At 40.3% G+C, this 15706-nt stretch overlaps 1 protein-coding gene across 1 annotated transcript in view; it reads left to right on the top strand.

Annotated features, from left to right (window-relative positions):
* The window catches only part of fnbp1a (formin binding protein 1a), a 63968-nt gene that overhangs the window by 11789 nt on the left and 36473 nt on the right, over positions 1-15706 (top strand). The window contains exon 4 of the mRNA XM_033618858.2: positions 362-509. Within this exon, the coding sequence (XP_033474749.1) occupies positions 362-509 (148 nt within the window). The remainder of the gene's footprint in view (positions 1-361; positions 510-15706) is intronic.

Here is a 15706-nt window from a genome sequence, read left to right as displayed (position 1 = left end):
TACAGTTTTGGTAAATTGACTTAGTTGTGATTTCCCTCTTTGCATGAAAGTTTAAAATTAGCATATATTAATGCAGTATGAACAAGAATGTTTTAATGTAGACACATAGAATCATCATACTGGTGTGATTATATGCATCAAGTGTTAATTCAAGGCTAAGGCAAAATATCGAGATATATATTGTGTATCGTGACATGGCCTAAAAATATCGAGATATTAATAAAAGGCCATATCGCCCAGCCCTAGGTGGAGGTCATGTGTCAGAGGTGTAGGTTATGTGTCAGAGGCGGAGGTTATATTTTATACAGAACAGCAGGTGTGTGGTCGGTTATAAAAGCTACTCTCTGATTGGTTGTTGCAGGTACACCTGGTGTTTGGCGTTCGCGGCGACGCTCCGTCAGCTGAACGAACTTGCTGTTCAGAGAGAAGAACTCGCTGAAAACCTGAACACGCAGATCGTCTGTGAGCTGACACGCTACACACAGGAAGTGAAGACCGAGAGGAAGACTGTGAGTAAAGAAACAAACAAACAAACACAGCTGAGAGGCATTCCAGGTTCAACAAGCTCTGAGTCTAATCCTGAACTCTGACTTGACTTAACCTGAGCTGGGAAACTCTTAGTATCCGGTTCCAGAACAGCTGATTTCAATTCGTTCAGTCAACTCTGAGTAGGTACACCTTGAGTTAAGCACGTGCACAACCACAATAAAAAGCCATCATCAATGGAGCCCCGATACCTCAAGTCACCATGGCAACCGGAGAGAAAAAGCGATCAACTTATTTTACACCTGTGGAATTGGAGGTGCTCATGAATGCCTACAGCGAATATGAGCATATATTTCATAAAAAAAGTAACAGCACTAAAGCTGCCAAGGAGAGAGAGGCAGCATGGGAGAAAACTGCTGCCTGAGTCAACGCGTATGTTTGAATGCACTAGTTCATTAATTTAACATTTATCCACACTTAATTAAAATCGTAGCTTACAGGTGAAAAAGTGGCTTTGAATAAAATCTGATGTTCATGTAGGTGCAGTCTCACAGGGGAAAAACACACTTGGAAGCGACTTAAAATGAAAGATAAAAACATCATTCAAACAGGAAAGGCATATTTGACTTGGCCATGACTGTACCTTCCTTTAGTTTGACTCATATTTGATTTATTAAACAAAGTAGCTTCAATAACCTGTCATTCAGTGGCTATGTCATTATGTACTGTAGGTCACTAGTAATTTAAACCCCCCAAAAATACTGTTTCAACTTGTGTGTCCTCTTGCCTAATATCCTGCTGAGTAACATTTGAGTTCTACTCAGCCAACAGAAAGAAGTCAGAGGCTGCAAAGCAGGTGGAGGGCCGCCACCACCACCTCTGACAGAGGCTGATTAGCTGGCCCTGAGCCAAAATTCTGGACGACCAGTGGCTGAAGGGGGAGCTCATCCCAGACACTCACTCCCCCAGACAAAAGTGCCTACAGATGCAGCCACTTCAAATTTCCCACGCCATCCGAAAGCCAACATCCTGCCAAATACCCCCCCTACATTATGAATCTACTCCACTGTCTCAGATGCAAATATTACACTTTTATTGAACTACTTTTATTTTAAAGATTTAGTTTGGCCTATTTGTTACAGTACATTTGTATAATAATAAAAATAAAATAATAATAAAAAATATATATATAAAAAAATAAAAATAAAAATAAAATTTGTTGCTAGGTTATATTATTACAGGTTACAATAAGCCACCCAGCAGTATTTAAGTTAATAAAATGACCACTTTATCTGCAGCAGCATCACTGTTACAAACACATTAGTTATTAACCCTATGGGCCCGAACGACGCATAGTGCGTCCAAATTCACACCTGTTCTTCTCTATTGATTTTCTCCGTGACTGTGCGTCATAGCGAAAAGCCACACATATCACATGAAACAGCAGAGCTTTTCAACAAGGCCAAGCACTTGTCGGTAGTCCAATGTTTTCACAGCGAAAAAATATGATAAAGTTACACTAAAATCATGAATAACAGAGCTTTCATGCAGCTTTGCACACACATTACTCTTGGATGGATTACTCGTGAACGCAGGCTCGCACAGAAATGCCACGCATATCACATGAAAGCGCAGGAGTAGAGCTTTCCAGTGATACCACACACATCATTGTACTGTCATCCCATCATGCTATAAATACAGATCAATTGTCTACCAAATAAAATCCTGACGAATTTCTTTACAATCCATTATACAGATCTTGTTATCAGTCACTTCATATAGTGAGGAATATCGTATCTTACCACGTCTTAGGCTTGCGTGTGTTTCTCCCTGTCTATCCACATTTGTAGTCCGGCTTTCAAGACGCAAATATCTCCATATTGTCCAGTTGACACTCCATCAAACTTTGTATGACAAGACCAGCGCACTTCAGCTTTGCGCACCCAGACAACTGCAGCCTAATTATGCATGCTGACAGGGCCGTAGTCACCATATACATTGAAGGGAACATGTGCCCCCCACCAACAACAACAAACTTTGTTTACTGCAAACAAAGTGGCAAATATTATCTTGGAGGACATCATTGCACTTGGTTGACTATTTTTCTATGATTTTACATCTAAGATCATAGAAAAATAGTCAACTAAGTGCAATGATGTCCTCCAAGATAATGCATGTTTCTTTCAGATAAAACACATTTTTGACTTGTGAATGAGTCAATGTAATTTCTTGCAATAATGAAAAAATACTGGCAATCATGTCCACCTGGCACAAACCACATGTTTTGGACAGCTGTGAAGTGACAGAATGTCCCATCATCATGGTTCTTATGTTGCCAGATTCCAGAGAGTCTCCCCTCTTCATATATGGCTGAATATGTCAACTTCCAACTTGCTAGAAGTTGAGATACATGTAAAAATGTAAGAATTTAGTCACACAGATTTGTTTTTTTCATTGATATAAACATTAATATAAAATACAGGCACATAGTAGGACATGAAATGATGGCAAATCTAGTTAGCCCAGATTGTCCTGAAATAAACAAGATATAGCATGTGTATGTAGCCTTTATAATGACTGTGATATGAGCTTGAAAGTAAAGGCAGTAAAAATACCCCAAAAACGTCCTAGGGCCCATAGGGTTAAGGAAAACCTAAAATGGTGGTACAGTTGGCCCAGGTCTCCCCGATCTGAAAATACTGAGTTTGTCTCTCAGAATAATGAGAAAGGTTCTGAAAATAACTGTGCCTGAAAATAATTACTTCAGTCATTTCAAAAAAGTTGCTCATTAAGAGACTTATTTTTAAAATTGCATTAACATTAATTAAGAGAGAAAATAATTTTTTTAGTTTATAATGTGAAGAATTGTAGAATGTCACTTTGATGTGGTAGTTCAGACATCGACAGTGACCATCTGTTGTTGAATGTTTGCATCAAACGTTCGTATAGTCCACAGACTCGTGTGATGATGCGAGTGACTGGGAAACCTGTTCAGATGGAAACACTCACCCATTCAGAGGGAATGAAAAGGTTCATTGTAGTTAGGGTTGGGATCTGGATCCGGTTCTTTTTTGGAACCGGGTCCAAAGCTCTGGTTCCGGAACCAGTTCCATCACATTTGGCGTAACGGTTCCTGCAAACGGTTCCTAGATTGTAAAAAAAAAAACAAAAAAAAAAAAGGTCACGTGCATTTCCATTAGAGTGCGGCACGGGCCGCATATTTCTGTCCGAACCCCACATTATCTAATCACTAAAGCATTGAGTTTGTGTCACACAGTTGTCATGGTTACGGGAGAAATATAACAAAATAAGATAAAATAGGAGACACCTGTCTCCCTCTTTTATTTAATTTTCAGCTCTAAATCTGACATACGCACCACACACAAATGTGTATTTTTATCTAACTGTACTGTGCAACAGTTAGAATAAAGTTTTTGTATTTGTATGATTGTATTTGTGTTTATTATATACTTGTTTAAGTATAGCAAGTATAATGAATATAATGGAGGAATCGGTAAGAGGAATCGGTAAGGAATCAGACCGTTAAGAAGGAATTGGTAAGGAATTGGAAACGTTAAAATCCTAACGAGTCCCAACCCTAATTGTAGTGCTAATTATGTGTTTGAGCTCTCTCACCTTCCAAGATAAACACGACCACATTATGTCGCGTTAGTGAAAGTACTCCACTCCTTTTCAGTTAAACTCTGCAGGCTACGTGCAGCTTTACCATTGTTCAATCAATCAATCAATTTTATTTATAAAGCCCAATATCACAAATCACAATTTGCCTCACAGGGCTTTACAGCATACAACATCCCTCTGTCCTTTGGACCCTCACAGCTGATCAGGAAAAACTCCCAAAAAAACCCCTTTAACGGGGGAAAAAAAACGGTAGAAGCCTCAGGAAGAGCAACTGAGGAGGGATCCCTCTTCCAGGACAGACAGACGTGCAATAGATGTCGTACAGAACAGATCAACATAATAAATTAACAGTAATCCGTATGACACAATGAGACAGAGAGAGAGAGACAGAGACAGAGAGAGATGCGGGACAGACAGTAGCTTACAACAACATTATTGAAAGTAATAATATTATAGTTATTGTTCTGGCTACTGTGGTACAATATGTTGAAAGTATGTATTAATATCTGGCAGTATACATGTGTGACAATAGTCATATGTGTATAATAACAGTAGAAGTATGACTAATGACTAATGATGGCAGCAGCAGCAGGAGGCATCTGGCAGGACCACGGCAGCAGCACAACCACACACGTCACGCTGTCCAGGCACCGCTGTGATATGAGTTAATCTGAGAGACAGTGGAGCACAAAGGCTCCGGAGAAGAAACCGAGTTAGTGACATCCAGAATGGCCGAGTTAGCAAGATGCAGTAATAGGATGAGAGAGGGAGAGAGAGAGAGAGAGAGAGAGAGAAGGAGAGAAGGTGCCCGGTGTATTATAGAAATATGTATAAAATATTTTATAAATGTATAAAAATACGGTATCTATGTGTTGTAAAAGCATTTTGCTCTGCTGCTGTAGACAAGCTGTCTAAATGATGTCTTGAAGCCTGTCTGATTGTATGTGGGTTTTTTTCTTCATGTCGGCATGTTAAGCTTGTATTTTCATTCTCTGGAGACACTCCAATAAATTCGCCTATACAGTATTGTACCAAATTGGCCTTTGTTTTACTGTGTTTCATACACCGGACCCCTTGGTTATCTTCTAGAAATGAGCTTGTAATTAATTTAAACGTCCGCTCACTGTCCGTGGTGCTGAAATATGCACCGAAATAGGTCCAATGTTTTCACTGCTCTCACCAAGTCGTGCACTACATGCAGACATGAGGTATTATGAATGTGAGAAACAGCTTCATGTCCTTTGAAACAGTTTTCAGTAGCATAGTATGTACTTCTGACAGGTCAAAGACCAAAGTGAAGTTTTATATAAGTTCATATTTTTTAAACTCCATCATCAGTAGCTCTGTGACGTCATGTCATATTGCCATACCTTAGCTTTTGCTGAAATGACGCCCCTGCCTGGAGGTCTGCACAGAAGACTCCTGGCTCTCTTGACGACCACTCATAATTTAATTCAAATGTAATTTTGGGGAAAATATCCATCTTCTTGGTGTAACGCTAGTGTCAGTTTGTGTCAGTGTAGCGAGTGTGACAGTTGGTTAATTAACGGTTGTGTTTATATTTTTAACACCTGTGAGCAGAGTGATTTTACTGTTACAAGTCCCAGTGATGTTATACTCTATATCAGCACTCACGGAATGCTTCTCGTCCAGTCAAATTACTTGGTCGGAACTAAATGTTGTATAATTAACTTTATGTCTTAGCCAAACAGAACACTTAAAATCAACACTATTTTACTACATTTTGTAATTTGTAGACTACTTAAGTAGCCAAACATACCCCATACGTCACATCATGTGTGGCATATCCGATGTACATGAGTTATTACCTCACTGTTTTGAGTTAGTATCCCTCAATGATGTTATCCATCGTGACTGAGAGATGAAGAGTATGGATTGTCGAAGGCTGAAACTGTACTCATTCACCTCATTATTGGACTTGGTATCTCATTATTTTGACTTAGTATCTCATTATTTTGACTTAGTAAGTCATTATTTTTGACTTAGTATCTCATTATTTTGGCTTAGTAAGTCATAATTTTGACTTAGTATCTCATTATTTTGACTTAGCAAGTCATTATTTTGACTTAGTAAATCATAATTTTGACTTAGTATCTCATTATTTTGACTTATTAGATCTTATTTTTTTCCATCAAGTGGCGGAAATGGGCTTCCATAATGATGCACTCTACATCCTGACTGAAATTCCTCAAATAAATTATTATCATGGAGAAAATCACAGCTGGTCTGCGACTACTTTCTCAAGGATCTTTGAAAGAAAGGGAAGATTAGATATTGGTCTATAGTTGGCTAACACCTCTGGATCCAGGGTGGGCTTTTTTAGGAGAGGTTTAATTACAGCTACCTTAAAAGGCTGTGGTACATGTGATGTCCAGCAAATGATGTGGATTTCGTTAATAACTGGCAAACTTTCTGGGGAAAACCTGGTCTTATTAGGAGAGACAGCATTCATCCCACTTTGGATGGAGCTGCTCTCATTTCTAGGAACCTGGCAAATTTTATTAGTAATTTAAATCCCTGACAACCCAGAGTTGAGACCAGGACTTGGAGACGCAGTCCTATACGCCTCTCTGAGCTTCTAGTTCAGTTACCCAGCCATAGTTTTCATAGTTTTATACAAACGGTGTCTGTCCCCCGACCACCTAAATTATTTAAATCTAAAATTAAACAAAGAGGAGTTGTGCATAACAACCTCAAACCTCTTCTGTGACAGAAAGACAAAACAGCAGAATTAAATGTGGACTGTTAAATATCAGATCTCTATCGTCTAAAGCAGTGTTAGTAAACGCATTAATATCAGATAATCATATTGATTTACTCAGTCTCACTGAAACCTGGCTGTGTCAAGATGAATATGTTAGTCTAAATGAGTCCACTCCTCCCAGTCATAACAATACCCACATTCCTCAAGGCAGCGGCCGAGGAGGGGGAGTTGCAGCCATTTTTAACTCTAGTCTGTTAATCAGCCCTAAACCTAAACTAGATTATAATTCATTTGAAAGCCTCGTTCTTAGTCTTTTACATCCGACCTGGAAAACCTTGCAGCCACTTTTATTTGTTATAGTGTACCGTGCTCCTGGCCCGTATTCTGAATTTGTATCTCTCAGAGTTTTTATCCAGTTTAGTTCTTAAATCAGATAAAGTTATTGTTGTAGGCGATTTTAACATTCATGTCGACGTTGATAATGACTCCCTGGCTACCGTGTTTATCTCATTATTAGACTCCATTGGCTTCAGTCAGGGTGTACATGATCCCACTCATTGTTTTAACCATACCTTCGATCTAGTTCTGACGTATGGAATTGAAATTGATAACCTAACAGTCTTTCCACAGAATGCCATGCTATCGGATCATTATTTGATTACTTTTGACTTCTTTTTACACGATTACACGCCACTCAGCAACAGTTACTATACTAGATGTTTATCAGATAGTGCTGTTGCAGAATTTAAGGAAATGATTACTCCGTCGTTAAATTCAATACCAAGTCCTTCAGTAACAGAGGTTTCCCGTGCCGACTTTAACCTCTCCCGAATTGATCACCTTGTCGATAGCGCCGTAGGCTCGATGTGAACAACACTCGACTCTGTAGCTCCTCTTAAAAAGAAGTTAACAAAGCAAAGAAAGTTCGCTCCTTGGTATAACTCTCAAACCCATAAATTAAAAAACAAATATCGTGAAAATTTGAAAGGAATTGGCGATTAATCAAACCTTAGCAGTAATGATTTTATGAGCTTTTTTAATGACAAAATTCTAACTATTAGAGGCAAAATTCATGACCTCCTGTCCTCAGATACTACCTATCTAACCTCAAACACAGCTGTAAAACCTAATATATATTTAGATTGCTTCTCCCCGATTTCTCTTCAAGAATTGACCGCAGTGATTTCTTCATCTAAATCATCAACGTGTCTCTTAGACCCCATCCCAACTAGGCTACTTAAGGAGGTCTTACCTTTAGTTAACACTCATATATTAGATATGATCAATATATCCTTATTAACAGGCTATGTACCACAGTCTTTTAAGGTAGCTGTAATTAAACCTCTACTAAAAAAGCCCACCCTGGATCCAGAGGTGTTAGCCAACTATAGACCAATATCTAATCTTCCCTTTATGTCAAAGATCCTTGAGAAAGTAGTCACAGACCAGCTGTGTGATTTTCTCCATGATAATAATTTATTTGAGGAATTTCAGTCAGGATTTAGAGTGCATCATAGCACTGAGACAGCACTAGTTAAAACTACAAATGACCTTCTGATTGCTTCAGACAAAGGACTCGTCTCTGTTCTTGTTTTATTAGATCTCAGTGCGGCGTTTGACACAATTGACCATCAAATTCTACTGCAGAGACTGGATCACTTAATTGGCCTAAAAGGTTCTGCACTAAGCTGGTTTAAATCTTATTTATCTGATCATTTTCAGTTTGTTGACGTTCATAATGAATCATCCTTACATACCAAAGTTTGTTTTGGAGTTCCGCAAGGTTCTGTGCTCGGACCAATCCTATTTACTCTAAATATATGCTTCCTTTAGGTAACATCATTAGAAATCACTCTATAAATTTCCATTGTTATGCGGATGATACTCAGTTGTATTTACGATGAAGCCAGAAGAAAGTGATCAATTAACTAAACTCCATAACTGCCTTAAAGACATAAAAACTTGGATGAGCAGCAATTTCCTGATGTTAAATTCAGACAAAACTGAAGTTATTGTTCTTGGCCCCAAACAACTCAGAGACTCTTTATCTGATGACATAGTTTCTCTAGATGGCATTGCTCTGGCCTCTAGCACTACCGTAAGAAACCTCGGAGTAATATTTGATCAAGATTTGTCTTTTAATTCTCATTTAAAACAAACCTCACAGACTGCATTTTTTCATCTGCGTAATATTGCGAAAATTAGGCCTATCCTGACCTGAAAAGATGCAGAAAAATTGGTCCACGCTTTTGTTACCTCAAGTCTGGATTACTGTAACTCTCTATTATCAGGTAGCTCTAGTAAGTCCTTAAAAACTCTCCAGCTAATTCAGAATGCAGCAGCACGTGTACTAACAGGAACTAAGAAACATGATCATATTTCTCCTGTTTTAGCTTCTCTGCACTGGCTCCCTGTAAAATCCAGAATCGAATTTAAAATCCTACTGTTAACTTATAAAGCTCTAAATGGTCAAGCTCCGTCATATCTTAGAGAGCTCATAGTGCCATATTATCCCACCAGAACACTGCGCTCTGAGAACACAGGGTTACTCGTGGTCCCTAAAGTCTCCAAAAGTAGATCAGGAGCTAGAGCCTTCAGCTATCAGGCTCCTCTCCTGTGGAATCATCTTCCTGTTACGGTCCGGCAGGCAGACACCGTCTCCACATTTAAGACTAGACTTAAGACTTTCCTCTTTGATAAAGCTTATAGTTAGGGCTGGCTCAGGCTTGCCCTGTACCAGCCCCTAGTTAGGCTGACTTAGGCCTAGTCTGCCGGAGAACCCCCCTATAATACACCGGGCACCTTCTCTCCTTCTCTCTCTCTCTCTCTCTCTCTCTCTCTCTCTCTCGTATTCTATTACTGCATCTTGCTAACTCGGCCATTGTGGATGTCACTAACTCGGCTTCTTCTCCGGAGCCTTTGTGCTCCACTGTCTCTCAGATTAACTCATACCGCAGCGGTGCCTGGACAGCGTGACGTGTGTGGTTGTGCTGCTGCCGTGGTCCTGCCAGATGCCTCCTGCTGCTGCTGCTGTTATCATTAGTCATTAGTCATGCTTCTACTGTTATTATACACATATGACTATTGTCACACATGTACACTGCCAGATGTTAATACATACTTTCAACATATTATACCACAGTAGTCAGAACTATAACTATAATATTATTACTTTCAATAATGTTGTTGTAAGCTACTGTCATTACCTGCATCTCTCTCTCTCTCTCTCTCTCTCTCTCTGTCTCATTGTGTCATACGGATTACTGTTAATTTGTTATGCTGATCTGTTCTGTACGACATCTATTGCACGTCTGTCCGTCCTGGAAGAGGGATCCCTCCTCAGTTGCTCTTCCTGAGGTTTCTACCGTTTTTTTCCCCGTTAAAGGGGTTTTTCTGGGGAGTTCTTCCTTATCCGCTTTGAGGGTCATAAGGACAGAAGGATGTCGTATGCTGTAAAGCCCTGTGAGTCAAATTGTGATTTGTGATATTGGGCTATATAAATAAAATTGATTGATTGATTGACATAGCCTGTTAATAAGGATATATTGATCATATCTAATATATGAGTGCTAACTAAAGGTAAGACCTCCTTAAGTAGCCTAGTTGGGATGGGGTCTAAGAGACACGTTGATGATTTAGATGAAGAAATCACTGCGGTCAATTCTTGAAGAGAAATTGGGGAGAAGCAATCTAAATATATATTAGGTCTTACAGCTGTGTTTGAGGTTAGATAGGTACTATCTGAGGACAGGAGGTCATGAATTTTGCCTCTAATAGAATTTTGTCATTAAAAAAGCTCATAAAATCATTACTGCTAAGGTTTGGTTAATCGCCAATTCCTTTCAAATTTTCGCGATATTTGTTTTTTAATTCATGGGTTTGAGAGTTATACCAAGGAGCGAACTTTCTTTGCTTTGTTAACTTCTTTTTAAGAGGAGCTACAGAGTCGAGTGTTGTTCGCATCGAGCCTACGATGCTATCGACAAGGTGATCAATTCGGGAGAGGTTAAAGTCGGTACAGGAAACCTCTGTTACTGAAGGACTTGGTATTGAATTTAACGACGGAGTAATCATTTCCTTAAATTCTGCAACAGCACTATCTGATAAACATCTAGTATAGTAACTGTTGCTGAGTGGCGTGTAATCAAGTAAAAAGAAATCAAAAGTAATCAAATAATGATGGCATTCTGTGGAAAGACTGTTAGGTTATCAATTTCAATTCCATACGTCAGAACTAGATCGAAGGTGTGGTTAAAACAATGAGTGGGTTCATGTCCACCCTGACTGAAGCCAATGGAGTCTAATAATGAGATAAACGCAGTAGCCAGGGAGTCATTATCAACGTCGGCATGAATGTTAAAATTGCCTACAATAATAACTTTATCTGATTTAAGAACTAAACTGGATAAAAACTCTGAGAATTCAGAAACAAATTCAGAATACGGGCCAGGAGCACGGTGTCTGACACTGACTGACAGCCTCACTGACTGACTCACTGACTGACTGACAGCCTCACTGACTGACTGACTGACTGACTGACTGATAGCCTCACTGAGTCACAGCCTCACTGACTGACTCACTGACTCACTGACTGACTGACAGCCTCACTGACTGACTCACTGACTGACTGACTCACTGACTGACTGACAGCCTCAATGACTGACTTGCTGACTGACTGACTGACTGACTGACAGCCTCACTGGCTCACTGACTGACTGATAGCCTCACTGACTGACTCACAGCCTCACTGACTGACTCACAGCCTCACTGACTGACTGACTGACAGCCTCACTGACTGACTCACTGACTCACTGACTGACTGACTCACTGACTGACTGACAGCCTCACTGACTGACTCACTGACTCACTGACTGACTGACAGCCTCACTGACTGACTGACTGACTGACTGACTCACAGCCTAACTGACTGACAACCTCACTGACTGACTGACTGACAGCCTCACTGACTGACTGACTGACTCACTGACTGACTGACTCACTGACTGACTGACAGCCTCACTGACTGACTCACTGACTCACTGACTGACTGACAGCCTCACTGACTGACTGACTCACTGACTGACTGACTGACTGACTGACTGACTGACTCACAGCCTAACTGACTGACAACCTCACTGACTGACTGACAACCTCACTGACTGACTCACTGACTGACTCACTGACTCACTGACTGACTGACTGACTGACAGACAGCCTCACTGACTGATTGACTGACTGACAGCCTCACTGACTGACTGACTGACTGACAGCCTCACTGACTGACTCACTGACTGACTGACTGACTGACAGCCTCACTGACTGACTCACAGCCTCACTGACTGACTGACTGACTGACTGACTGACAGACAGCCTCACTGACTGACTGACAGACAGCCTCACTGACTGACTGACAGCCTTACTGACTGACTGACTGACTGACTGACAGACAGCCTCACAGCCTAACTGACTGACAACCTCACTGACTGACTGACAACCTCACTGACTGACTCACTGACTGACTGACTGACTCACTGACTGACTGATGACAGCCTCACTGACTGACTCACTGACTGACTGACTGACAGACAGCCTCACTGACTGATTGACTGACTGACAGCCTCACTGACTGACTCACTGACTGACTGACTCACTGACTGACTCACTGACTGAAAGCCTCACTGACTGACTCACAGCCTCACTGACTGACTGACTGACAGACAGCCTCACTGACTGACGGACAGCCTTACTGACTGACTGACTGACTGACTGACTGACTGACAGCCTCACTGGCTCACTGACTGACTGACTGACAGCCTCACTGACTGACTCACAGCCTCACTGACTGACTGACTCACTGACTGACTGACTGACTGATGACAGCCTCACTGACTGACTCACTGACTGAATGACTGACTGATGACAGCCTCACTGACTGACTCACTGACTGACTGACTGACTGACTCACAGCCTCAGTGACTGACTGACAACCTCACTGACTGACTCATTGACTGACTCACTGACTCACTGACTGACTGATGACAGCCTCACTGACTGACTCACTGACTGACTGACTGACAGCCTCACTGACAGCCTCACTGACTGACTGACTGACTGACAGACAGCCTCACTGACTGATTGACTGACTGACAGCCTCACTGACTGACTGACTGACAGCCTCACTGACTGACTGACTGACTGACAGCCTCACTGACTGACTCACAGCCTCACTGACTGACTGACTGACTGACTGACAGACAGCCTCACTGACTGACTGACAGACAGCCTCACTGACTGACTGACAGCCTTACTGACTGACTCACTGACTGACAGCCTCACTGACTGACTGACAACCTCACTGACTGACTCACTGACTGACTGACTGACTCACTGACTGACTGACTGACTCACAGCCTCACTGACTGACTCACTGACTGACTGACTGACTGACTGACAGCCTTACTGACTGACTCACTGACTGACAGCCTCATTGACTGACTGACTGACAGCCTCACTGACTGACTGACTGACAGCCTCACTGACTGACTCACAGCCTCACTGACTGACTCACTGACTGACTGACTGACAGACAGCCTCACTGACTGATTGACTGACTGACAGCCTCACTGACTGACTGACAGCCTCACTGACAGCCTCACTGACTGACTGACTGACAGCCTCACTGACAGTCTCAGCCAAGTGACGTTTTACAATTCTTCATATTTAAAACTAACGAAATTCGTTTCTTCACATGATCCGTGTTTACAATTCTCCTCTGCTGCTCAATGTCGACTTTTTTTAAAAATCTTTTCTTTTTCTTACTTTTTTTCAGAAGTTAAATTTTTTTTTTTTTAAATCCAACATGTTTTTATTGACGTAAACAAACGCCATCATTTATAAAACTGAAGGTTAAATCTGAAATTATGGGATGATGTCATTGACCAGTTAACTGACGAATGTTCACTCACAGGAAGTTGACACACATCACATCACACACCCTTTCACAACAAATGACCTTCAAAGCACTTTTAATCAGAACGCAGTTTAATATAGAGACATGATGATGTCACCAACATGTCTTAGTTTAACATGGAAACATGATGATGTCATCAACATGTCTCAGTTTAATATAGAGACATGATGATGTCATCAACATGTCTAAGTTTAACATGGAGACATGATGATGTCATCAACATGTCTTAGTGTATCATGGAGACATGATGATGTCATCAGTGTGTCTCACAGTTTAAAATAGAGACATGATGATGTCACCAACATGTCTAAGTTTAACATGGAGACATGATGATGTCATCAACATGTCTTAGTTTAATATGGAGACATGATGATGTCATCAACGTATCTCACAGTTTAATATAGAGACATGATGATGTCATCAGCGTATCTCACAGTTTAATATAGAGACATGATGATGACATCAACACCTCTTAGTTTAACATGGATACATGATGATGTCATCAACACGTCTTAGTTTAACATGGAGACATGATGATGTCATCAACACGTCTAGTTTAATATAGAGACATGTTGATGTCATCAACACGTCTTATTTTAACGTAGAGACATGATGATGTCATCAACATGTCTTAGTTTAACATGAAGACATGATGATGTCATCAATACGTCTTAGTTTAACATGGAGACATGATGATGTCATCAACATGTCTTAGTTTAATATAGAGACATAATGATGTCACCAACATGTCTTAGTGTAACATGAAGACATGATGATGTCATCAACACGTCTTAGTTTAACATGGAGACATGATGATGTCATCAACATGGGTTAGTTTAACATGAAGACATGATGATGTCACCAACATGTCTTAGTGTAACATGGAGACATGATGATGTCATCAACATGTCTCACAGTTTAATATAAAGACATGATGATGTCATCAACGTGTCTCACAGTTTAACATGGAGACATGAACACGTGTTAGTTTAACATGGAGACATGATATCACCAACATGTCTCACAGTTTAATATAGAGACATGATGATGTCACCAACATGTCATAGTTTAACGTGGAGACATGATGATGTCATCAACAACGTGTCTCACAGTTTAACATGGAGACATGATGATGTCACCAACATGTCTTAGTTTAACATGGAGACATGATGATGTCGTCAACATGTCTCACACTTTAACATGGAGACATGATGATGTCGTCAACGTGTCTCACAGTTTAACATGGAGACATGATGATGTCACCAACATGTCATAGTTTAACATGGAGACATGATGATGTCATCAAAACATCTCACAGTTTAACATGGAGACATGATGATGTCATCAATATGTCTTAGTTTAACATGGAGACATGATGATGTCATCAAAATGTCTCACAGTTTAACATGGAGACATAATGATGTCGTCAACGTGTCTCACAGTTTAACATGGAGACATAATGATGTCATCAATATGTCTTAGTTTAACATGGAGACATGATGATGTCATCAACAATGTCACAGTTTAACATGGAGACATGATGATGTCATCAATATGTCTTAGTTTAACATGGAGACATGATGATGTCATCAAAATGTCTCACAGTTTAACATGGAGACATGATGATGTCATCAAAATGTCTCACAGTTTAACATGGAGACATAATGATGTCATCAATATGTCTTAGTTTAACATGGAAAAACGATGATGTCATCAAAATGTCTAACAGTTTAACATGGAGACATGATGTCATCAAAATGTCTCACAGTTTAACATGGAGACATAATGATGTCATCAAAATGTCTCACAGTTTAACATGGAGACATAATGATGTCATCAATATGTTTTAGTTTAACATGGAAACACGATGATGTCATCAAAAT

The sequence above is a fragment of the Epinephelus lanceolatus genome, chromosome 9 (assembly GCF_041903045.1).
Source record: "Epinephelus lanceolatus isolate andai-2023 chromosome 9, ASM4190304v1, whole genome shotgun sequence".
Lineage (NCBI taxonomy): Eukaryota > Metazoa > Chordata > Actinopteri > Perciformes > Serranidae > Epinephelus > Epinephelus lanceolatus.
The sequence above is the reverse complement of the archived record's forward strand: the minus strand, read 5'-3'. Positions and strand labels throughout refer to the sequence as shown.